This window comes from Solanum stenotomum, chromosome 11 (genome assembly GCF_019186545.1).
Source record: "Solanum stenotomum isolate F172 chromosome 11, ASM1918654v1, whole genome shotgun sequence".
NCBI lineage: Eukaryota > Viridiplantae > Streptophyta > Magnoliopsida > Solanales > Solanaceae > Solanum > Solanum stenotomum.
The window spans coordinates 19,575,919-19,603,082 of NC_064292.1; the positions used below are offsets into that span (position 1 = coordinate 19,575,919).

A 27,164-nucleotide genomic window follows, 5' to 3' on the forward strand; every position below is an offset into this window, starting at 1 on the left:
GCATCATCACTCGCTCGGCTTAGACCACGTAAAATGCTTACGTAACCTCTTTCTATTGTGCTACTTGACAGCCACATTTGTTGAGAATTGTAGCCTATAATTGAATCTAAATATTCATCGACTTCTATTGCAAATGTCATGAGTCCAGTATGGTCCTTATGAAGTAACCTATATGAGAGAGACAAGAGTATGGTGAGATTTCTAGTAGTAAAGGTGATTTTTTGTGAGATCTTGTTTCAAAATAATTCATGTAGGATGTTTAAATGCTGGATAATGCATAAAAACGAATCAAGGACAGAAATGTCCATTATTAGGTGGCCTATTTCACATGGTTAGTAGTCTGCCAATCTTATTTAACACATGTTAATCTACCAAAAGAAGTTTTAAGTTGTGCAATATGTGTTACATTTGTAAAGAAGATATGGAAAGAAATCGCCACCTATATCACTTTTTGGTGGCTCACAGCTTTGAAACATGTTTTTGAACTTATTTAATCTAAAAATGAACAATGTCATACTCAACAAGGAGTTATTGTTAATTTACATCATAAAGGTCAAGAGGATTTGCTGCACAATACAAAAAAGAGAGAATTTTTTTATCTTTTGAAGACAAAGCAAAACACATTAATAAAATCAAATTGAAATTTGTGTGTTGTCTTTCTGGTGTCCTAAACTTCACTTGTGTGATTACACCGAGTATTTTATTGATGTTGTTGTTGTTGTCTATTTAGTGTAGGTAGAATGTATAACATAGTGGTGTAAATATGATAAAAATTGTTATTACATTTTGGTAAAATCTATTGACGTCTAACCCAAACTATTGATGGCTAACCCAATGGGCTAGAAAAAATAAATAGTAAACAGGTCGTGCATGGTGAGACGACTAACACATAATTAAAGGGTATGATACAACAGATTAGGAAGGAAATTAAAGTTGTTTTTGAAAGATTCATGGAATCGATTCACGACAAACAGATAAGGTAAATGGTCAGTTATCGTTTGGGTTGGAGTCCCATGTTTTGTCTACTTTAATCAATCAACAAATTTATTGCATTTTCAATTTATTTTGGATTTATTTGGCCCAAAGCAACAAGTTATGTGATTCTTGCGATTTTTTTTTTTTTTTTTTGCTCTTGCCATTAAAGTGCCTTTGTCGTGAAAATTATTTATGGTTGTATAAATTGGAAAAAATCAGGCGTAGACGATGCCTTAAGGTTATAATGCTCAGTTTCTTTTGGGCAGATATAGTATTTGCTCACAAGCTTGAATTGAATATATTTATTTATATTCAACCTCACTACCGCAAGTGTAATATGCTTCACATTTCCAATATATCAAGTATTTTGGTTCAGCTAAGACAACTAACATGAGTGCAGAACAAATATGGATATTTGATAGTGCTAATTGTCCCAGGTACACTATTCCTCTTTGTCTCTAATATTATGGAATGACATTACATGAGTTTATCATTGATTCTACTTATTTACGAGACTTGTCTTACAAAATTTTCAATGAAAGGTGTACTTCATGAAGAGTCTCTTATTACTTATCCAAAAAAGATATAGGTCATTTAGAGTCGGTTCTGAAAATATTATTGTTATTCTAAAGAAGTTAAATTTGTTTAGAGTATTAATTTTGACTATTTCTGTTTCTTGGAGTTATTGTCTAAAAATGACCAGAGATATCTTAGATTATTTTTTGTAGAGTAGAGCTTAACATTACTTTAGATATAGTGAAAATAATTTTAAAATATCCTATGTTGCTTGGACTCTTCAAAAAAGTTAATGGGTGCGCGCTGAATTCTCTAAAAATAGTGTATTTTTGGAGAATCCAACATGGGTGCATCATCAAAATTGAAGAGTCCGCACACTTCACCTCTATTACTTTTCTCCTTTTTTTACTTTCAGTTTTCAAATAATGCTCTTTAGGTGAGCTTTAGAGAACAGATTTAATAGTAAAATAGTAAAATTTTGCATGATAAATTGGCTAGATTTCGTTTTTCTCTGAAATTAGTTGGTTTGAGTTTTTCTTTTACTTGTTTCAACCTTTTCCTTTGTGCTATGTGTAATTGCAGGCATAACTCATAAGCTAAGTTGCACAAAAATCGCAAACTTGAATATTCATCTGTATTTTATATTTTTCAAGCTAGCAAAATTTACTATTAAGAGGTATAATGTCGCCAAATTCGAAGGCATTAGATTTTGAATTTTGTATTATTTGTTATACGATTAAATGCAGTAAAATATTTGCTCTTTGCTCTCTAGACTTTCTTCTGCAATCATTTGCGTGAGAGTTTAGCTGGCTCCATATGCTACATTTTCCTCACTTTGTCGTGAAACATTTGGTATTTGGTACTAGGTAACAGGTAAAACTTCATCTGTATGCACAATTTTAAATGCAATGTCCATTGCAAGCAGATTGATTATCTAACATGAGTGGAGTAATCTGACTCTCCCTATGGATGAAAACATTAATAATATACATGTGTGTTGTCTTAAAATTGAAAATGAGTGTCAGGATGCACATGTTTATTTTACTGCTATAATTTCACCTTACCTGGTTATGTAAAGTTGAAGGTGCAACTAATTTGTATTTTCATTGGAGTTGATGTTGTGAAGTTTGTTAATGTCGTATTAATATTTTATAGTATTCACTTTGATTTTTGATCGAAAAGGCCTAACACATGATAATTTTCATACACTTTGACAATGAGGAAGAAAATAAGTCTTTTATGATGAGCTTGAGCAAGGGTAGATGGAAATGGTTGATCACATCCTCTTCACTGTTTGCTCCAATATTTCCCGGCGAGATCTACTGTTCCAAAATTTAATCATGCTAGAGTATAATCACATCCTCTTCATTGTTTGCTCTAACATTTCTTGAATTTTAATTGAGAGGGTAATTGAACTCGCTTTTGAAGTAGTGTTAGTTACTTGATGATGTATTCATTCTTCATTATGTAGCATAGAATAAAGATCAATACTTAAAGAACAGTGACATAGTGTGCTTTACAAGTAGATTATATGTTATGCACTCTCTATATCTATGGAATAATATTGATTGCCTTCTTATTTGATGTGGATTTTTTTTTTTGGGTAAGTTAAGAAATATGATCCGTTACTAAATGATAGATGTTGTGATTTTGATATTGTGTTTATTTAAAAGTATTTATTGTTACATTGAATCTTCAACATATTTCATAGGTAGAGCGTTGGGCCCGTGCTTAGCACGGGCAAGAATCATCTAGTTATTTTCATATGCTTGATTTATCATCTTGATTTCTCAAAACAAAAATCCAAATAAAATTTCAAAAAAAGTTTATCCAAAAATCTATATGCAAACACTAGCTCAAAACAATATTTTCTAGTTGATTGAAAAACAATTTTTTTTTTCAAGAATAAAAAGATTATTTAATTTAATAATCACAATTCACAAATAGAGTAATCTCACAGTCCCATGTCACAAATTAGCTGCAACGTGCAAAAATGAAGAGTTCTTTGGACACTGAAAAACCCATTTCAAGTGGATCCATATCAAGGCCAGACTCGGTCGGGTTTCTAATCGGTCAAAGGGTCCATTTCGTCGGAGATACCCACCGGATCGGAACTGTGAAGTACGTCGGAGCAGTGGAAGGCTATGGGGGAAACTGGGTCGGTGTTGATTGGGACAATGGTGACGGTAAGCATGATGGGTCACATAACGGGGTTCGCTATTTCGAAGCCCAAGGTCCAAAATCTGCTTCATTCGTACGACCGCACAATCTTAGCTCCGGTTTCCCACTCCTGAGGGCCCTTGAGTTAAGGTATCATGGAGAATCCACTAAAGAAGAAGAAGGTAAAATTAACTGTAATTGATAATTGCTGTCATTGTTCCGGCAATACTCTTTTTCTTTACTCCATTATTGCCATTTTCTTTTGTGCTTACTTCTTGGGTGCCCAAGACTTTTGCTTTCGCTAGAGGCTGATTTTTGTGGTGCTTTTTTTTAATTTCTTTTTAATAACAGTGCTGATTAATTTCATAGGATACGAAAGAAATCACCGTGTGTTCTTGTTTCTGCTGGGATCTGAGAGAAATTGTAGAAGTAGTATGTTAAGCTTAGTTTCTTCTTTTTCTCAAAGTGTTTTGCATTTGTAATTTTTTTCTTTTTTTTAATGTCCTTGATGTCCGGGCTAGCTTTGACGCAACTCGACTAATTCCACAGTTATTAAGGCTAAGACAAATGGGAAGAATCACCTAGTGCTGAGTTTTGAAGTGAGACCTTAGGTTCTCAACCTATTTATTGACCACTAGGCCATATCTTGGGTGCACATGTGTATTTTATTTTGTTTTCCCATTTATTCTTAGAAAATAAAATGCTTTTTTCTTATCAAAATAAAATTAAATGTTTTAAGAGTTGCCTTTTAGGTTCTGTTGGCAAAATAGAATTGCGCTGAAAGATATGTGATTTAACCACATCAAAAACAAAAAAGAGATATGTGATTTAACTCTGTTAAGGAAAGATTACATGTATCTGAATCAACAGCTAATATAGTCCTGTCAAGTGAACAAGTCAGCCAATCTGACTGTAGTTTCAGAAAGCATAGGAGCTAGGAAGTCACTCTCCCGGTGTCTCAACTATACCTACTAAATGCAACATGGATAGTTAGTTTCTTGGGATCGGAAGCTATGCTTTTCAATGACAGTTTCTATTTGGCTCCAACTTTTACCTTAATTTTGCGATCATTTCTTATCTTGTTGAACAAAGACATCGTTCTTTGAGCAGCTATATACTTCTTTAATTTTTTCTTCTGCATTATGCTCCAGATGAGATGTATGTTCTTTCTGCATCAAACAAAAGGGTTTCTATTGAGCTGCTGGGTAAAGATAAAATTCAAAACAAGCTGAGTCAATTTGAGGAGTTGACAAGTGCATCACTTGCTTATTTAGGGGTTAGCTCAGCTGGACCCCCGGGTCATATCAATATGACTATACCAAGTAATTATGTGCTTCTCCACGTGCCTACTTTTTCCTGATTGTACATGATTGTTCCTTCATATTTTAAAGCTTTGATTTGTCATTTCCAACTTATGTGATATATGCATTTTCTGTTAACTGAAGTCCAGGACTTTAATTATGAGGAAGTCGATTTTGAAATTTCTTATCTTCTTCTGTATCATACCGATTACCGATTTATTAAGGTTTGGCCAGGAAGGAAGATATGAGTTTTTAGTCTTGTATTTTCTAGAGTTGTTTATCTTGTCAACTTCACATTTATAGTTGACTGTCCATCTTTTGAAAAGCTTCTTGCTTACAGTTATTCCAAATTGAGTTTCCATGTTTGACTTGATACAATCATAAAAAAGAAGAGTTCCCTGCAAAGTATGAAGTGTCAATATGAATATCCATATGGGATACATCAGCTGGATTGGACCTATGCCTGGATAGTACAAACTCAATACTGATGGAGCCGCCAAAATAATCCATGTGGAGAAGTTTTGAGTGGTATTATCAGGGATAGCAATGCGAATTGGGAAGTTGGTTGGTCGAAATGTATCCCCTTCTCCTCAAATACCTTTGGTATCCAATTCACCACAAATATCATTGCAGCAGTCAGTGCTGTCTTGAGAGGCCTCCAAATAACCCTTCAATATGGGTTGCACCAATTAATTATTGGAATTGATTCTTAGGAAGCTATAAAATTATCACTCAAGACAATGTGCATGCTCTAATATTGTAGATGACTACAGATTAATCTTGGATAAGCTCTTGGCCCCCTTTACAACATTTCTACCGTGAAGCTAACCAGCAACCAGGTGGCTAATGCTTTGGCAAAGGAAGGCTGCAAGTTGGATAGCCGGACCAGCTTCCATCCACATATACTAATCCATCAGGAGCCTGCTACCACGTCCAAGCCTACCAAATGTACAAACACAGATGTCGAGTAAACCCATGCACCAAGGTAAGAGAAGGTGTGTCCAAACTGAGTGTTGTAGATGGGATTTGAACTTAGCATCTCGATGTTGTCGCTTATATGCCTCAACAACTCAAACCATACCATTGAGGATGATAGTATTTGGGTTCTTATCTGGACTGAAAGCTTGTTTTTTTTTTGGTAAATAAAAGAATGTTATTCCCAAAAGTAATAGTTACAGCACTTGACATTGCTGACCAATTGTCACTCAAGCAAACAAACTATCTGGAGTAGGACTCACTCTAACATGCTTAAGGAGTCACTACTCATAATGAGAATTTAAAAACAAAATACAAACTCAGTAAGTACAACAATCTAAATAAATAAATCCGTAGGGAAGCAAGTTAACTACTGTAAGGAGATCACAAAAAGACAACTTCATGGCATTGTAGCTAACTGCTGAGGCTGTGCATACCATTTCTTTTGATTCCTTCCTCTGACATTGATATGAATAGCTATCTCCTTACAAATTCTGTCAACTTGGTATTTACCCCTCTGGAACCTGATCATATTCCTCTCTCCAAATGATAGTGATCACCATTGCAACGACACATCATATGATAGCACCTTTTTTTACTCTCTTTTTTTTTTTTTTTGATAACCGAGAAATCCGTCTGTGACCCGCCCTTGACCAATCACAGCCTTTTCTGCTCTCGTTTTGGCCCAGCTGATGACCCAATCTATCTCATGTTGCCAGGTTCTTATAGGTCTCATAAAGCCCATCCACTTCAGCATCCTACACCACACAATCCTTGTGTAAGGCAGTCAAAGAATAGATGATCCTGTGTTTCCATATCATTGTTGCAAAACACGCATGATGAGTCCACTTCAACCCCGTATTTGACAAGTCTATCAACAGTANTATGATAGCACCTTTTTTTGCTCTCTTTTTTTTTTTTTTTGATAATCGAGAAATTCGTCTGTGACCCGCCCTTGACCAATCACAGCCTTTTCTGCTCTCGCTTTTGCCCAGCTGATGACCCAATCTATCTCATGTTGCCAGGTTCTTATAGGTCTCATAGAGCCCATCCACTTCAGCATCCTACACCACACAATCCTTGTGTAAGGCAGTCAAAGAATAGATGATCCTGTGTTTCCATATCATTGTTGCAAAACACGCATGATGAGTCCACTTCAACCCCGTATTTGACAAGTCTATCAACAGTAGTTAGCCTCTTCAGCTAGGCCAACCACAAGATGAAATTATGTCTAGGATGAATGTTAGCCTGAAGAGTGATGCACTTCCATGGTACTTTTGGGAGTTGTGACAACAAAGCTACATACAACTTTTTGATGGAAAATTTAGCCCCTACTATCAACAACTCTAGTCTTGCAAAGAGATTACCCTGAAGTCCTGGGCCTGCATGACAATTTTCCTGGAGTCTATTATCTTCCTAATCACCCAGGTAGCAATCCTAGGGGTGTTGCATGTTTCCACAGTCTCCCCTTTCATATAGTAAATATTCATCCATTTGATCCATAGATTGTCCTCCTTTGTAGCTAAAGCCCATCATTGTTTAGTTACTACAGACCTGTTCCAATTACATAGATTCAAAACATTTTGCCCCCTACTACTTTGGGCATACAAACACTTTCCCAAGAGACCAATGCTCTTTTGGATGGACATATAGAACCTGTCCATAAGAAAATCCCGCAGTGACTATTGAAAAGCTTCATGATCCTCTTTGGGAGGATGAAGATCTGGGCCCAATATGTTTGGATACCAAACACTATAGATTTATCAATTGAAGCCTACCAGAGTAAGCTAGTAGTTTTGCTGACCAGCATCTCATTTAGCAAGGATTTTATCAACTAGGGGATGACACATTGGTATTCTGTGAAGCTGAGCAGGAACAAATTTGCTACTCTTTAGGTTTTTGGTGTAAAGAACAGGATATAGAAGAGGAGTTCCAATTAGTGGATTTCATAGGTTCTCTGTAAGTATTTCTTTTTAGTCTTTTACCTGTCTTGTAACAGTTTTTTGGAGGTGGCTAGCATAGCCCTTAATGCTGAGGAATACAAAAAGTTACCAGTTTCAAGAAAAAAGAAACATTGGTCTACTGTTAGTTTCTTGGAGGAAAGAGGCACTCCAAGGTATTTACAAAGTAGAGTCCCTTCACAGTAGCCAAGTTGCTGTAGTAACTGATGTTTTGCTGAGTTTTTAACCGCAAATATAAAGATGGAACTCTTGTCTATATTTGCCTAAACTGGAAGCTGCAGAGAACTTTTGAAAGGCCCCTTGTAGCAACTCAATAGATGTACTATTTGCCCTGCAAAACAACAATAAGTCTTCAGCAAAACATATGTGCAGTAAACCAAGCTTCTTACATCTGGGATGGAACTGGAATTATGGGTTCATAGTAAGCATACTTAATTCCCTGTGGAGGTACGCCTTTGTAGTTACAAATAGGTAAGGTGACATGGGGTGATCTTGTCTAATTCCTCTCCAACCCTAGAAAGGTTTAGTTAATCCCCCATTGAGCACCAATGCATTTTTAGTTGAGTAACATCTGTTAAGATATTGTCTAAGAGTATTTCAACTATTAGATTGTGTGTAAGATAATAGTCAAGTATTGTAGGTAATGTGTAATAGTCAAATATTGTAGATATGGTAGGTAACCTATCAGGGATATGCTCTTGACCTTTTGTGTTTAGCTTTGTGTATATATTCTAGGTGTAATCTATTATTTTGAGTATGAAGTGAAATACACTTGCATCATTATCATGGTATCAGAGCCAGTCCCATCCCAATTTTTTGTTCACCGATATTGGGCCCCATATTATAGTGTCCATGCTCCAGTTAACGAGGTTTGGGCGTGCGGGGGAGTGTTAAGAATTTCCACATCGGAAAAGGGATGGGAATTTGGTCTACTTATATGGACTTGGACAATCCTCTTTTCACAAGCTAGCTTTTGAGGTTGAGTTAGACTTATAGCAAGTTTTACAAGATTGAAATAGGTTGAGTAATTTAGGATCGATAGATACCTTGAAAGATCAATTCGATTCTCTCATGCCACTCTCTGAAAGTATCACCACACAGGAGCAACAAAGAGATAAGTTCTTTATGGTTTTAGCACTGAAAGGACTTAGATCTGATCTGACATCGATAAAAGATCAAATCTTGGCAAGTTCCTCAATTCCTTCCTTAATCGATGTTTTAGCTCGATTATTACGTATTGGTTCAGAAACAATTGAGACCAATAACGTTGAGACATCTGTATTAGCTGTGAAAAATGAAAATCCACAGGAACTAAATGTCCATGAAAGGAGGAACAATAGGATCTCTAGACCCTATTGCAACTACTGCAACAGGCCAGGCCATACTCGACAATCTTGTTGGAAATTGCATGGTCGACCACCGCGTACTAACAATCGGATTACAACTCACATAGTTCAAACCCATAAAGACACAGATGGTCAACTGGCCAATTCCATTACTTTGTCTGGAGCAGATTACAGTGACTACTTGCAGTATGAAGCAGCTACATGACAATCACCTTTATTTGGAACTTCACAAAATGGTAATTCCTTTGCTTGTTTGACCAGGTCTCCACCCACTTGCCCATGGATATTAGATTCTGGTGCATCTGATCATATCTCTGGTAATCAAAATCTTTTTTCAATTATCATCCATTCCACAACCCTGTATGCAGTTACCCTTGCTAATGGATCAAGAACTGCAGTAAACGGAATAGGGAACGTGCAACTTCTTCCCTCGATTTCCTTAAACTCAGTTTTATTTGCTCCTGAATGTCCATTTAATTTGATTTCTATTAGCAAATTAACGAAACACCTCAATTGCGGTGTCACTTTTTTGGTTGACTTTGTTGTTGTACAGGATTGGAAAACAAGGAAGACGATTGGAATAGGATATGAGTCACAGGGATTGTATTACATGTCAAAATCACCACCACCAGTTGCCTTCACTTCCAATACCTCGATAGACCTTCTCCACAACCGTCATGGTCACCCGAGTCTTGCAAAGCTTCAAAAATTCCTAGTCTTTCCAGTTTGTCTTGTTTTGAATGTGAGTCTTGTCAACTTGGGAAACATAGTCGCACTTTGTTTCCCAAAAGAGTCAATAACAGGGTTGCATATATGTTTGATATTGTTCACTCCGATGTATGGGGCCCTAATCGTGTTGTTTCAAATTTAGAATTTCAGTATTTTGTTACCTTTATTGATGATTTTTCCCGTTGCACATGGGTGTTTTTAATGAAAAATCATTATGAAGTATTCTTTATTTTTCAAAATTTTTGTGTTGAGGTAAAAAAATCAATTTGGTGTTTCAATAAAGGTATTACGCAGTGATAATGCCAAGGAGTACTTAGAGGAAAGGCTCAAAATAGTCCCTCATCTTTGGGTTAAGGCTCAAAGTCATCCTTGGTTTTCACATGGAGCACTAATATTCCCTCATGTTTGCAATATTGGTGCACTTTTGGTCCTCCCCTAAATTTTTGCCAATTTTTTAACATTAATTTTGTTCACAATTTTATGTAAGGAATGTCCAATCGTCTTTTTATATATTTAGTAGAAATAATAACTCTATGTGAGAGAAGGTGATAAGAAGAACACCTTGTTCTGTTCAGTAGAAATATTACTGCAGTTAAACTAAGAACATCTTAACATATGACGTTGGAGAAAAGAAAAAATTTATACTATTGCACGTGAAATTATCGTGATGAACCTCTCGACTTTACCTGCAATACGATTTCTACTAAACAAAACAAGGTGGTTTTCTTCTCATATTTTCTCACATAGAGTTATTATTTCTATTAAATATATAAAAAGATGATTGGACATTCCTTACATAAAATTGTGAACAAAATTAATGTTAAAATATAGGCAAAAATTTAGGGGAGGACCAAAAGTGCACCAATATTGCAAACATGAGGGACTATTAGTGATCCATGTGAAAACTCAAGGATGACTTTGAGCTTTAACCCAAGGATGAGGGACTATTTTGAGCCTTTCCTCGAGTACTTATCATCTCCTTTTGCCAGTTTCATGTCGTCACCAGACTTCTTGTGCATATACTTAACAAAATGGGGTCGTCGAATGTAAAAATAGCCATCTCATTGAAACTGCTCGTACTTTACTTATACACCATCATGTTCCTCTTCGTTTTTGGGGGGATGCCGTTCTCACTGCTTGCTATTTGATAAATAGAATGCCCTCCACTGTGTTGCAACATCAAAGTCCTCACTCAATTCTCTTTCCAGGTCAAAATCCCTATTGTCTACCTTTGAGAGTGTTTGGATGTACTTGCTTTGTCCATGATCTAAGTACTAGAAATGACAAACTCCAACCAAAATCAATTAAGTGTGTATTTCTAGGATACTCTCGTCACCAAAAAGGTTACAAGTGCTATGATCCAAAAACAAATAAACATTTTATCACTGCAGATGTAACATTTTTTGAAACATCTCCCTATTTTACACCAAGCACTACAAGCAAAAAATTAATTCCTCAAATTTTGCTAGTACCTATACTTCCTCTACCACAAATCAGTCTTCCAAACAACCCTTAAACCACTGATCCTCCTCTTCAAGTATACACCCGACATGCTCGTCCTCTTAGTGATAACAGTGATAATACTACTCCTAGTACAGATACATTAGTAGGTCCTGATGATTCATCTCTTGCTCCTTCGTCACCTGCTCCAGTCATGATGAAACATCAGATGCAACAACCCCACCAATTGCCATACGCAAAGGTATACGTACTACTTGAAATCAACAACCGAGATATAACTGCTTAAGTTATCATCGGTTGTCCCCATTATATTATACCTTTGTATCTACCCTATCTACTGTACCTATACCAAAGACTGTTAGTGAAGCATTAGAACATCCAGGGTGGAGAGATGCTATGATCGAAGAGATGAATGCTTTACAGACAAATATAACACTTGGGAATTGGTCCAGTTACCGAAGGGGAAATCTACTGTTGGAAGTCGATGGGTTTATACCGTGAAGGTGGGTTTGAATGGAACAATTGATCGGCTAAAAGCTCGCCTTGTTGCCAAAGGGTACACATAGATTTATGGTCTTGACTATGGTGACACATTCTCTCTAGTTGCCAAAATTGCATCTGTCCGACTGCTTATTTCCTTGGCAGCAATGCATCATTGACCGCTTCATCAACTAGATATTAAGAATGCCTTTTTGCATGGTGAACTTGCTGAGGAAGTTTATATGGAGCAACCTCTTGGATTTGTTGCTCAGGGGGAGTCGAACTTAGTATGCCGTCTCAAACGTTCTCTAGATGGCCTCGAGTAATCTCCGAGAGCATGGTTTGGCAGATTTATCTCTGTTGTCCAACAATTTGGGATGTCTCGAAGTAAAGCAGATCACTCTGTTTTCTATTGACATAATGGCCCAGAAAGGAACATGTATTTGGTCGTTTATGTTGACGACATTGTCATAACTAGAAATGATCTAGAAGGAATATCTCAGCTAAAGAGGCATTTGTTCAGTCACTTTCAAACCAAATATTTGGGGAAGTTAAAGTATTTTTTAGGAATTGAGGTAGCACAATCCAAGACAAGTATTACTATCTCACAAAGAAAATACGCTTTGGACATATTAGAGGAGACATGCATGTTAAATTGCAAACCTAGTGACACTCCTATGGATCCAAACATCAGATTCGTTCCTGGACAGGGGGAGCCATTGGAAGATCCTGGTAGATATCGAATACTGGTTGGTAAATTGAATTATCTAACTATTACACGCCCCCCGGATATTTCATTTGCAGCAAGTGTGGTTAGTCAATTTCTCCAAGCTCCATGTAAAGATCATTGGGATGCAGTAATTCACATCCTCAGATACATCAAAAGAGCTGCAGGACAAGGATTGTAATATGAAGACAAAGGTCACGCTGACATCATTGGATATTCTGATGCGGATTGGGCATGTTCTCCAACAGATAGACGCTCTACTTCCGGGTATTGTGTCATGATTAGAGGCAATTTAATCTCTTGTGCTGATCAATTTTGTGTAGGGTTTTAGGTCTCAACAGCTCTTTACCTCCACGAGGTAGTGGTAAGGTATGCATACACTACTCAACCTAGACCCCACTTATGGGATTTCACTGGGTATGTTGTTGTTGTTGTTTTAGTTGTCCATTGCAGCAGGTCTCAGTGATATAGGTTTGAAAATCAGTTGAGCAAACAATTTGGAAAGAAAATTGATTGAACACCGAGAGGCTGAAGACTTAGGTCTAAAAATCTACCAAAGTTTTTTAACGATTATATGTGCACTTGAGCAATATGACCAAGATACTTATTAGTACCACTGGACTTTTCTTGTTTTTATTGTTGAACATGGAAATACAACCGAAACATAAACAGGTTGTAGTTGTTGAAATATTGAGGTAAGTAGTCTTGCTCCCTGGAGTATTTATCCGCCTTGCATATTTTGAAGTCGTTAAATCTACAACCTACTATTAAAAGTCTACAACAGAGGAAAATTGCAAATATATTAAATATTTGTGAACCTAGACCCTACTTGTGGGATTACATTGGGTATGTTGTTGTATATTAAATACTGGTGAAGTTGAATGATGACCGAGTAAATTGAAAGCAATCAAGTAGTCTATCGAGTTAGTTTTGTCCTCTATAGTTGTAAAAGATTCTACTTTTCCCGTTTGTTATTTGTTAGAATAGTAATAGGTATATACAATCCTGCTTAGTATAGGCATAAGAATAACAATAGTAATAGGAATAGTATATACTGTCCTACTTTGAAAAAGATTGTATTGTAGTGTCCTAGTTGGAAAATGTGTCTATTGTAGTGTCTATAAATAGGGTTAAATAGGGTCTCTCTGTAATAATGTAGAAACAACAATTCAATAATATTTTTCTCCTATATTTCTTACATGGTATCAAAGCCTCTACGGTTTTGGTAGAAAATCAAAGAGNATTGCAGTGTCCTAGTTGGAAAATGTGTCTATTGTAGTGTCTATAAATAGGGTTAATTAGGGTCTCTCTGTAATAATGTAGAAACAACAATTCAATAATATTTTTCTCCTATATTTCCTACATGGTATCAAAGCCTCTACGGTTTTGGTAGAAAATCAAAGAGCTTCTGCTGTCAGCGGGTGGCTATGAGTGGCTATTACTCATATATGCTGCCTGGCCAATGATTATGTTAGCAAAAGTTGGGTCAACGTGTATCTTTCATGTGCCTATTTTCTCATATCTAATTTGTGTAGCACCGTGCCATCATTCCGGTGACCACTTTCTTATATCTAATTTGTATAGCACCATGTCATTTTTTCGGTGACTACTTTTTCATATTTAATTTGTTTAGCACCGTGTCATCCTTCTGATGACTACCTTTTTTTGCATATCTTATTTGTGTAGCACCGTTCATCTCTCTGGACTACTTTTCATATTTAATTTGCGTAGTATCGTGAATTTTTTTGAATTACTTTCTCATATTTGAGTTGCATAGCACCGTGTGTCTTTTCAGTGACTCTTCAGATTTGATTTGCATAGTTCCATTCGTCTTTTTGGTGACTCCTCAAATTTGATTTGCGTAGGGTTGTGCCATCATTCTGATCCTACCCATATAATTTCTCTTTTCAGTAGGGTTGTTGCCATCATTCTGACTCTACCCATATTATTTCTCTTTTTCAATAGGATCGTGCCATCAATCCGACCTTTCCTATATAATTTCTATTTTTCAGTTTGGTCGTGCCACCATTCCGACCCTACCCATATAATATTATTTGTTAGATTGTGACCACTTTTAGCAATCAAATCTAATACTTCGGCATATGAGCATGTTCTGGCCAATTTTTTCGGTGACTTTCTTGTTTAAGATCGACTCGTCTATTGATTCCAACATGATCCATACACTTTATAGTTTATACTAAATTTTGAGCAATTTTCGGCGATCGTTGCATTGTGAAGAAGTCTATATTGAGCAACCACCTAATTTTGTTGCTCGGGGGAGTTTAGTAGCCTTGTATGTCGATTGTGTAAGTCACTCTATGGTCTGAAACAGTTTGTGCAAGCTTGGTTTGGGAAGTTCAACACTATAATTTATCACTCTGCGTTTTATCAGCATTATGCATCAAATCCAGTATTTCATGAGAAGACTGAGCACATTGAGATTGACTGTCAATTTTGTGAAGTCGAGTGATCAACTTCTAGATATCTCACCAAGCTCCTCATCGGTCCTCATATTAATTATATTTGTAACAAGCTAGATATATATGATTTGTATGCACTAGCTTGAGGGGGAATGTTAGAATAGTAATAGGTATATACAATCCTACTTAGAATAGGAATAAGAATAGTAATAGTAATAGGAATAGTATATAGTGTCCTACTTTGAAAATAATTGTATTGCAGTGTTCTAGTTGGAAAAGGTGTCTATTGTAGTGTCTATAAATAGGGTTTCTCTCTAATAATGTAGAGACAACAATTCATTAATTTTCTCCTATATTTCTCACATTATTTACACTAGTATTTTCATCCTAAGAGTCAAAAGGCCTAAAATCTCTAAATTCCACGGGGTCTTAAGAAGACCATAGGACAATGAAACAAAAGATCATATATGTGATACCAACTAATCGGGATTAAGGTTAGCATGTTGGTTCACTTAAAATTATGTGATGTGTTGTCAGGAGTGTTTAGATTTATATCAGTAAAAAATGATGAGAATTTCTAGTGGTAGAGAACCCTTAATTTGTCTTAGAAGGCAAGTTTTTGAGTGTTGGAATGCAATATGTGCAAATGGATGTTGAGGATTCATAGCTGACCTTAACTAGTTAGAGATTGAGGTGCATGCTTTTTTGTTGCCTTTTTTGCTGTTGTTGCTTTCCATCCACTAAATGTTTGATTACATTTTTGTTGTTCAGTTTCATGTTTCAGCCCCATGAGCTTTTCTAACAGGAAGCAAACTTTTACCTGAACTTTACATGCTTTTGTTGCAGGACTAAAGGAGCTTGATTTGACTGGAAACCTGCTTTCTGATTGGAGGGTAATGCATTGCTTCTCTGAGTGAAGTTGGATCCTATTCTGTTTGGTTGCGTAATTTCAGCATATTGCAGATTGTAACCAGATCCTTTTCTGATGCACTCTCTATCTGTTGATGACTGGTTATGCGATGTGATGATTTTTACACTGTTCAATTTTGTGGTGATATAGTTTTATTTTGGGTATAGATTAAGAGGTTAATTTTGACCACATGATATGCTCTTCAAAGAAAAACTTCTTTTGTATGTAGTAAAGAAGGTGAACTAGCTACTAGGAAAACATCAGATCTTGGTTCAAATCTGAAATGGTTAATTGCATCTTAAAGCTGAATAGTTTCAAGGGTCTGTTGGACTGTAAGTGTCTTGAACATTAGACTGAAAACTTGTCATGTGAACTGGTTAAAACTTAGATATCAAATGGGAAGGAGAGGGGAAGATTGTGTTCATGCTGATTTCCTTTTCCATAATACTTTACTCAGAGTTTACTTTCTTAGATATAATATATTGGATTTTCAACTCTACAAGGGCCAATTAAACTTTGACCTTGTCTCAAGAAAGCATGAGTCCAACTTTTTGGTTGTAATGTTTAGGTGTACTGCAGGATGTAGAGAATCAAAGTCGAAAGAAAACTCATATCATTAATTGCAGGATTCTTTGTATTCCATCATTTTTGTGCATTGTTGTATGCAGAACTGTGGTCCCAGTGCTTTTGCTCTCTCTCTCTCTCTCTATTAAAAAAATACTGTTTAGCTGAGCAAGCATATCTTCACAGGAAATTGCTGCAATCTGTAAAGAGTTACCAGCTCTTGTAACTCTGAACTTATCATACAACATCATGTCTCATGATATAAGTGGGATGCCCCTGCTAAATCACATCAATGTTGTTGTTTTGAACCACACCGGTATAGGCTGGAAACAGGTGAGAGCCGCCTTATTGCTGTCTTCTTCCATTTAACTTAATCGTTGATTGAGTTAGAGGTATTTGATTTGGCAGGTCGAAATGCTTAAAGACTCTATCCCTCTTGTTGAAGAGCTCCATTTGATGGGAAATAAGCTGAGAGGAATAACGGTGTGTTTTCCCTTATTAGAGTTATTGGCAGTTAAATCTCAAATTTCTGATGTTAATTGTTAATATCCACAAGTTTTATGAGTTCTTCCTTACTGAAGATAAATAGCTGTCTTATGCCATTATCTTTTCATCTTTTTTGTATCTCTTTGTGATCTCTCTCTTAGACAGGGAAACTTGTCACATAACAAAACAAACAAGTGTTAACTCACTATCCAGTAAAAATCCTTCCAATTTCACTGATATATGCTTAAGCGTGCTAGGAGCTATTGCAAAAACTAAAGGAACTATTGAAAACAAAGTTGTGATTTGAACCCATGAGTTTGCATGATGATTCATCTGTTATCTAGCAGAAACTTCATTGTGACTCCAACATTTGCTTTTGTTCCTGGATCATCATCATTTTCTTATGACGGAATGGATCATCTGCGAGATAAGAGAATGATGAGGATTTTGGGGAGGTGCTCTCAGCTATGGTCGCAAGATGATTGTGGGATACACAACCAAATATTCCAGATAGATTGCCAAATTTAGTTTTGTTTTACCATTTCTTATAGTTTGACAGGAAAATCCATATATCTCAACTCTCATATTGACCACTCAGGTTTTAATGAGATTCTGCACGGTAATAACAAATACTTGCTTAATTTTGTTTGCCACATGAAAATTGGGGCATAAAGTTTGCTACTGCATTTAGTCGTTAGTGGGGAGAACATTTAACTGGGTCGAAATCAATTTAACAGATAATGTCCAGACAAATGCCGGTTCCAGAATTACCAGAACAAAACTTTTAAATTTTCAGATGAAAGGCATATATACTGTTTGAAAGTTCCTACTAAGTGTATTCTCTGAGTAAAGTGCTCATCAATGATCATATTCATTTCCTAGTAACTGACATCAAGTACAATTACTATTCTACTACTCTCATGTCTGTAACCAATAGAGTACTAAATGAGCTTCCATATGAAGTACAAGGATGAATCTCTGCATATATGTAAATTAGATAGAGGCCTCATGGTTAATGAAGTGCATTGAGAAACATGAGGTCTCTTGTTCAAATCCCAGCGGAGGTAAAAACACTCGGTAATTCGTTTCATTTGTCCAATCCTTGGTAGATAGAGTTACCCCCTATTTGTGTTGGTGGGAGGTACGCGCAAGCTGGTCCACACACTACAATTATGAAAAAATGATCTAAATTATTCACTGATTTGCTTAAAGATTTTTTTTTCTTTTCCAGCCATTATCTTCAGATATTGTTCATGGATTTGATTCTCTCCGTCTTCTCAATTTGGAGAATAACTTCATAGCTGCCTGGGATGAAATCTTGAAGCTGTCACAGTTAAAAAGGTAATGCAAATTAATGTCCTCGTCAAACACATTACTGTTATGTTGCATGTCAATGAGATTCTAGTTTGCCTTCTTACATTCAGATTGGAACAGCTCTTTTTGAATAACAACTGTATCAGTCATATCTGGTACCCTGATCATAATCCATTATCTGAACCACCCAACAGTCATGAACTTCTTGGGGAAAGCTTTAGGCCTTTCCAGAATCTTCGTTGCCTTCTTGTGGGTAATGCTGCAACTCTTTCTAGAATTAGCATTACTCCTGATATTTAATTGAGATTTAACTGGTAGGTTACTTGTTGCATTTACAGGAGGGAACAAAATTGAAGACTTTTCTTCTATTGATACTCTTAATCTTTTTCCTAATTTGTTGGTAAGATTTTTTAAAGCATTTTTACAAGAGTTATTTGGATAATGATTTGTTACTATAAGATAAACTCTTATCTGGAAAACGGATGTAATAAACCGTGTTTGTATCTAAATTCTTGTGGTGGAGCTTCATATCAAGTGATCTAAATATTTTAGTGTTACACATTAGATGCATATCTTGAAATTATGCAGGCACTACATGCGTGTCTTTTTCTTTATCCTTCACTATCTTTTATAACACGTTGCTGGTATGATATTTACGGCATAATGTGGTTGTTTCCATTGGATCTCACTTTGTATCCAAATGGTTCTTGTAATTTAGAACTTTGCATTTTACTCGAGGGATAACCTGTTCTCTTTGCATTTCTTATGCGTTTATGAGAACTATAGATCATGATGTTTTTTTATTGTATTAGTAGCTGACATTTTACTTGTATACAATAAAAAGTTTTTTCCATCAATAAGTCTCAACGAGCTAAGTGCAAGCTAGCTTTTAAAGCTATAGCCATGTTAAAGCTGTACGTGTTGTCACTAATTTGAGCTATGGTTCTGTCTTTCACATTGTAGTTTGTTCTACTTTTGGTTTCACCTCCCTCCAACATTCAAGGTTCTTCTTGAAGCGTTTGAATCTTGAGTGGGCATTTATCAGGCATTACTATAGTCGAACAAATAAATAACAAAATTTTAAAAGAATATCACTGTTGACTAACAACTATTGTAGACATAATTATTCTTCTCAAGGAAAGCTACTCTAGAGATACTACAGTTGTCAAAAGATGTTCAAAATTTCTAACTGCTTAAAACCTTGCATTGGTCTATTTGGTATAACACAATGGAAAGAGCTAAACTGACATGTCAAAAGGGTGTGTGTATGTGCAACTCTTAGCGCTGTAAGGAAGAAAATGAAGTCCTATTATTCTCTTCTGTTGTCGAAGTTCTTTTATCATTAATGAACAAAGATTACTAATTGCTGTGATCCACAATTTACTTGCTTGCTATCTATACAAGTGTAGCTACTAGAAAGTTCTACTCTCTACAAGCCTTGGTATCTTGTTTCAAATTCATGTTATTTGGTCAAATTTTGGTAGGATATAAGGCTTTCTGAGAATCCAATAGCTGATCCAAGAAAAGGTGGTGTCCCCCGGTTTGTTTTGATTGCTCGTCTTGCAAAAGTTGAAATTTTAAATGGAAGCCAGGTAAATCCTCATATATTCTATTGACTCATTTTTGCAAGCATTTGAAGTTGCTCAAGTCTTTCGTTCCTTCCATCTCTTTCAGGTTAGTCCTCGAGAGAGGAAAGACTCTGAAATTCGGTATGTTCTCTTTCTTATGTAGCATGTGCTAATAAATTCAGAGTGATTACATCTGGATCATTATCATTTACCTATGCATCTAGAAATTTTTTTTGGGTAAATTAATTAAATGATATCATAAAAACATCAAGAAGATGCAAAGTAACAAAGGAACAAAAGAAGCTGCTTCAAACAGAATTCATGAAGCATGCTTTGTAGAAGACCTGTAAAAACAGCGAAAAGAAATCCCTACATCTCTACTGTACTAGAGATAGGGAACTTATGGTAATGAATAATCATGAATCCAATATGTAGCTGGTTTATTGTTGAGAAGCATATTTTAACTAATCTTCCTTACTATTGGATAGGTGGCACCTGTACTTGTAAATTTAGTCACCAATATTATTAGTTCCTCATTTCTATTTGTTTTTGGGAGGGTTCTGGGTTAGGGGTGGGCAAAAGTACCAGAAAACCGGCAGTGTATTTTTTTTAAAAAGTTCGGTTCTTTGATTCGTTGTTCGGTGTAAGGGTCTCAGAACTTCGGTGCACTGAAGAACCGAACTTTTATTGAATGTTTTTTTTAAAAATAATATATATATGTATATATATATATATATATATATACAAAAGTCAACTGGCAATTAAATTAATCATGAACAAATCAAAGTAGCAACAAATTTACAATTCAATAGTTAACTTCAAATATTAATTCCCAAGACGAACCCAAACATATTTTTGCCGATGCACGTCATGTAAGGGAACCCATCTTCGTCCTTGTTTTCTCTAGAAGTAGTTGGAGGCACAATGTTCTTGACAAAGATAAATATGGTCTTTTTAGCAGAATAAGTATTCCATGGTAAGACACATCATCACTTCTTGTTTTTGAGATAAAGGTAACCGTGTATTCACAGTAGGCTCATCATCAAACAAATGATGAGCATAGGTCACTTACAATCTCATCAGAGCATGCCAAAACTACCCTATGGGAGATTACAAATTTCCTATGAAATCACCAAAAAGTTTTATATCCCCCGCCATATTTTGCTTACACGAAAAATACAATAGACTAAGGCAATTCACTCTAATCTTCTGGGTGTTAATTTCTCTTATCCTCAAAATATCTTGCATTTCTTTCTTTCCATAGAGTCCACCATATGCAAGCTGGGATTAACTCCCACCAATCTTCACCAGAACCTCTTCTTCCTATCTCCTCCCAGTTGTATAATGTCCTTTGTAGTCCTTGGCATTACCCAATACACACCAAGTATACAGAGAGATATGTTCCATAGGTTTGTAGCTACTTTGCAATGGAGGAAAAGATGTCCATCAACTTCTGCATCTTGATCACACATGAAGCACCTTGAACATATTTCTCTCCCCTTTTTCTGAAGCACTTCATGAGTCAAACATGCCCTTCTGCACACCAACCAAGCAAAACGTGATTTTTAAAGTGTCTAATTATACTTTGATTTTCCTCATTTTATTTTTCATTCGCACCGAAAAACCATTTTAAAAACACCGAACCGAACCGAATTAGTTCGGTTTGGTATTGGGTGCACACTTTTTCAAAATAAAAAACAAACCGAAGTTTGATAAAACCGAACCGAATGTCCACCCCTAGTCTGGGGGGATAAAACGTATTTTAGTCTCTTTATGTTTGAAATATATTAACTGTGTACCCATTATGTACCGAAAAAGTGTCAGTCCATCTATTAAAGTTTTAACTTAAAATTTTATTAGAGAAATTTATCGAAATTCTGGGAATTTCTAAACAGAAGCCAAAAATCTCAAGGGAAGTTGTTATTCTTCTTTCTCTTTTTTTTTTTTTTTTTTTGAAACTGGTAACTTTTTGGCTTAAACTGTTACAGTTATTCATAAAGGCTATGCTGGCCACCTCCAAAAACTTAAAGGCTATGCTGGCCACCTCCAAAAACTGTTACAGTTATTCTTCTTTTTCTTAATTCTGCATCAGCTGTTCTTTGAGAAGTATAGCTGTTATACATCTTACTATGGGATGAACTAAAAGCTAAAGCCTTTGCCTCACTTAATGCAAGTTATTTATGTGTTTTGTTTGAACTTTGCAAATATGAGGCATTATTTGTTGGTTATTGTGATATTCTTAACTTGTTTTGATATTTTGTTTCTTTTTTTTTTTTTGAGAAAGGTAACTATTTGTATTCATAGTAAAGCTCAGAACCAAAAAGCTACTGAGCTGTGAACTTACAAACAAAAGTATAGAGGGATCATGTTCTACACAAAATCTTACACATTGTTCATTAAATCTAACAAATCCCCAACTCCCCCTACATGTTCTGTTTACACCAAAAAAAGGAAAAGGCAGACAATTCATCCCGATTTTTTGGATGGAGTTTCTGGTGTCTTAAAATTTTTTCGAGTTTCTTTACTTCAAAGTAATCCACCATACACAAGCTGGAATGATCATCCACCAATCTTCTACATTGATTCTCCTCCCCACACTCTTCCATCAGTTTAGGAAATCTATAGGAGAACTAGGCATAGTCCAATTTATGCCAAGAATACAAAAGAAATGTTCCACAGATTTTTAGTTCTCTTGCAATGTAAGAAAAGATGCTCATTGCTTTCACATTCTTGACAACATAATGGACATCTTGAACAAATCTGAAGACCTCTTCTATGTAATTTCTCTTGGGTCAGGCAGGCTTTCTGTTTTGGTTTGCAAGCATTTTTGGGATGAGGCTGGTGTTTTGTTACGTTCTTGCTGATGGATTCTTTGGGAAAATACACTAACTTGAGGCACTTTACTAGATTTTAGTGGTGTCATTGTTCAGATAATAGACTTTGATATCCTTCTTCAGGTATGTCCGTTTGGTCATGTCTAAATGCCAGGATAACCCAGAGGAAATTAAGAAGCTTCACCCCAGGTATATATTTTATTTACGACGTAAACTTGTCTTCAAATATTTTGATATGGCTAGTATATCAAGAAGCCAGCATTTCGTATATTTGGTCTCTGGAAAATGTTAGCTTGTGTCATTGGTACAACTTATTTGTAGGATGTTTTGGAAAAAATTGTAGCACCTACATAGAAAAATAAATACTTCAACCTATTCCTCTGTTTTCTGATTTACTTGCTTATATCTAAGTTATATGCATCAATTGTGAACTGTTACACGATCAGGTTATTTTAACCTTTTATAGAAGATTGTTTCCCTTCTTTTAAGATGCCAATTTAATATTTGTATATAAAATTTGTCTACTCTCTACTGTTGCCTTTTAAGTGACTTGCTAGTGAATATTTTTTACACCATAAATGCATAGAACTTATACTCATGATAACTACATTTACTTTATCCTTTTGTTTCTTTAGTAATTAAGACTATTAACTGGTTATCAAAAAAGTAACTAGGAGTCGTTTGGTTTGAATTCAAGTTATGATGGGATTAGTTCTGATGGGATAAATTATGATGGGATAAGTTATGCTAAGATTATTTTCTATTAAGTGTTTGGTTTGTTGTATTCAAAATAATAAATCTTAAGAACCAACATATATGTTTACAAAAATACCCTTCAGGAATGTGAAAAGTAATGTATAAAAAGTGTTTAAAGGGATATTTTTGTCATTTAGTCATTTTATCTCGGGATAAGTTATCCCGGGATTACTATACCACCCAAGGGAAGGGATAACTTATCCCGGTACTAATTATTAATCCCGGAATAAGTTATCCCGGACTTGCCAACCAAACAACAAATTAAGTGGCACTATAATTTAATCCCAGGACTATTTGAAGTTATCCTTCACACCAAACGACCCCTAAGAGTATTAACTAGGACCCTTACTATTGCTCTAAAGTATGTGTTAATTGGTGCAGATTTGCAGAGCTGAAAAAATTTCATGGGATTGAGGATGAAAAGGCTGCAACTGGAGCAACAGGTCCACAAAAAATGTCATCGAGTCTCATTTGTATGGACTGTCAACTCTAAACTTCTCCAAAATTAGACTAGATTTTATAATCTGATTCAAGAAAATGCTCTTACCGGTTATGCTCGCCTCTGCAGCTATTACCCTGAAGTGTGTTGCAGCATCAATTGGTGAAAAAGTCCCACTGACTAAAAAGCTGCCGGCAACAACAACAGTATGATCTTTTCATTTAATAGCCAAGCATTTGATTCCTCTATGGTTTAAGGTTTTTACTCATCTCTTGGTTCAATTCAGGTTGGCAAGCTGAAAATCCTATGTGAGAGTTTCTTCAAGATAAAATCTGTTAAACCGAAGTTGTTTCTTCAAGAAGAGGTACGTATCAGTCACTTAGATTTCATGAATAGATGATATGATGGATCAAACCCCCCTTAAACAATCACATTTTTATAAGTTTCATACTTAAACCATACCTACTTACGTTACCCCCTGAACTATAACTTTTTAAGTGCTAAACCCCCTTAACTATCACATTTTTATTTTAGTTTCATACTTAAAGTATAGGTTACGAGCAGGTGCTAAATCCCCTGCTCATTATATGTTATGCAAGTGTGATCACCCTCCAAAAAGCTTATAAAAAATGTCCATTGGCACTACATGTGTTATTTTTTTTTTCCTTTCATGTTTTGTTTAGATTATTAATGGCTTTAATTATAACATAAATTCTAATTAAATAAGTAAACTAAAGAACACAAAAGCTAAAAGTAAAGATGAATTAAAAGTTAAAAGGGAGATGAGAACTAGGCATAGTTATCAAAGAAGTATAGAACTCATAAAAATATGATAGTTTAGGTGGGGTTTAACACCTGAAAGTTATTATTCAATGGGGGTGGTGTGTGTGGGGGGGGGGGGGGGGNCTAGGTTTATGTATGAAACTAATAAAAACATGACAGTTTAGGGAGGCTTTGATTTATCGTCTCCTAATATATTTTTGAGTACTTTACATAGCTATAGAATACTCCCTCCGTCTACTTTTAATTGTCATCGTTTCTTTTCTTGGCAAACGATAAGAGCTTTGACTAACATTTTATGATGTATTTTTCATCATATTGATATGCAAAAAATTGCAATTTATAGTACTTTTCATATATTTTTTGAATATCTTATTTTTTTTGTTTAAAATATAGAATTAGTGTAATCTAATTTAACTTTGAAAATTAGTCAAATTGACTTTCAAAAACAACATGACAATTAAAAGTGGACGGAAAGAGTATTTTAAAAAATACATTACATATTTTTAGCACAAAAAATCATCTTAAAAAAACAGTTTTTGCACATTAATATAACAAACAGTTGCCATACCTAGGGGGGTTCACTGTTCGGATTGGGTCGGTTTTTATTAAAGCCAAAATCAAATTTTAATTATTAAAATCAAATCAAACTAAATATAATATAAATTTATCAGTTTAATTGTTATCGGTTTGGGTTTAGTTTGGTTCGATTATTCGGTTTTTAACTATACATAAGTATATACTCTTCATTTTTCTACTATTATTCCTTAATTTAAACAAACAAATAAAGTGAATTTTTTTATTAGGTAAATGTAACATCACTTATTTAAAAACCTAAAACATACTCAAAATAAGTCAAACAAATTTAATTATGCATTTTTTTTTTTAATCAAGTAACATTTGGTATTCAAGCTAGTACTTAGGTAGTATGAAAAACCATACTCACAAGAGTGAGATTAGATACAGAGTATGCCAAAAGTAAATCAGACCTAAATGGTATCTAGCACATCTAGGATTGATTATGTATCACGAGAGTACAATTTAGTACACCAAAAGTAAAATAACAAAATACAATTTAGCTTAATCTTTTGTACTGAATTGCACCTATCCTCAAAGCATCTATCATTTCTTTCTTTCTAATTTGTCCACCATATACATAAAGGGATGATCCTCCATCTCTCTATCATTGCTCCAACTTCCTCTTAGCTAAAAAGAGTGTTAGCAATCTTGCTTGGCAGGGAAAAACTTCAACTAAAGATTCAGAAGGGAAATGGTATTTCAAGAATTAGAAAAACTATCAAAGATAAAAACTCTCCCAGGCACATATCCCTAGGCTTCTTTCTTAGAGGTCCCTTCTGGACCTAGATTACCCTTTTTCCGGCGATATCCAATCACCGGAGTCCACTTTTCCTACCTTCTTCAACTCTTTTGCACCCTCCAATTTCCCTCTTTCATGGACAATAGACTTTGTTTTAGATCTGGGAGAAAATCTTATGAGATTTCTATATATTCATCGGATTAAATACTTTGGTTTGATTGGGTGGAGAATGTCAGGAATTACATTAGAAGGTTAACTCTAAGTGAAGGTGCTTTACTCTGGCTATGCAGAAGAATGAGCGGGGAAGAACTTTAAATCGTAGAGATGCAGAAATCTCTCTACTTATATTTATTGCTCTCAAAAGTTCAACAAGTACGGGAGGTTCCTTTCCATTATTACAGTTAAGGGATATAACAGAGTTGTGATCATCATTCCAGAAAGTTTTTATAACGAGGGGCGGGGCTTGGTGGCTACAAAGATTGAGGAATTTATTACACAGAAAACTAGTACTATTACGAATGGAGGTACAACATAACAACTATTAAATAAGATAGGCAACATCAAATATGCTCTTATAAGAGTAAGTGGACTTTAAAGGAAGCTGAGGTTACTGAGGTTGATGTTGTGAAGAACCAACTTTCTGTGAAAACTCAAGAGGGTGATAATGATCTTCTGCGCAGATATCTAGTTGGTCGATTCAATGGCGGGGATGAAGTTCCGACTCGCAATGAGGTGAGAAGATGAGATCAACGGACATGGAAAGGGACTCAGAATATCCAAGTGTATGTCATGAATGGTTTTCAGTTTCTCTTTGAGTTCCAATCAAGGAAAGCTGAACACATTCATATGTCTGGAGAAGACAAGGGGTCATCTTAACATATGACTGGTGGTCTTTGACGAAGGGCGCCTTTCCAGTCCAAACCAAGTTTGATTGGTTTTGGATGAGTACTTGGTCTTCCTCTACACCTCTGGTCCACAAGAGTCATGAAAGAGATGAGTGATAAATGTGGAGGTTGGCTGGAAAATGAAGAAGAAATTGAACTTAAAAACCACCTGCGATGGGCTCGTATTCGTGTTAAGGGTCTGAGGGAGACGATACAACTATCCATTGATGTTGATGATGGAAATCTGATCTTCTTCTATG

General features: G+C 35.5%; 1 protein-coding gene across 4 annotated transcripts in view; it reads left to right on the forward strand.

Annotated features, from left to right (window-relative positions):
• Positions 1-3,433: 3,433 nt before the first annotated feature.
• The window catches only part of LOC125844769 (tubulin-folding cofactor E), a 375,181-nt gene continuing 351,450 nt past the window's right edge, over positions 3,434-27,164 (forward strand). For all 4 annotated transcript variants that reach the window (XM_049524105.1, XM_049524104.1, XM_049524103.1 and 1 more), the window contains exons 1-14: positions 3,434-3,833; positions 4,803-4,973; positions 15,898-15,944; positions 16,712-16,858; positions 16,934-17,008; positions 18,243-18,352; positions 18,436-18,578; positions 18,664-18,725; positions 19,810-19,917; positions 20,000-20,034; positions 22,851-22,916; positions 23,865-23,956; positions 24,052-24,128; positions 24,209-24,286. In XM_049524105.1, the coding sequence (XP_049380062.1) occupies positions 3,485-3,833; positions 4,803-4,973; positions 15,898-15,944; positions 16,712-16,858; positions 16,934-17,008; positions 18,243-18,352; positions 18,436-18,578; positions 18,664-18,725; positions 19,810-19,917; positions 20,000-20,034; positions 22,851-22,916; positions 23,865-23,956; positions 24,052-24,128; positions 24,209-24,286 (1,560 nt within the window). In that variant the 5' untranslated portion in view covers positions 3,434-3,484. The remainder of the gene's footprint in view (positions 3,834-4,802; positions 4,974-15,897; positions 15,945-16,711; positions 16,859-16,933; positions 17,009-18,242; positions 18,353-18,435; positions 18,579-18,663; positions 18,726-19,809; positions 19,918-19,999; positions 20,035-22,850; positions 22,917-23,864; positions 23,957-24,051; positions 24,129-24,208; positions 24,287-27,164) is intronic.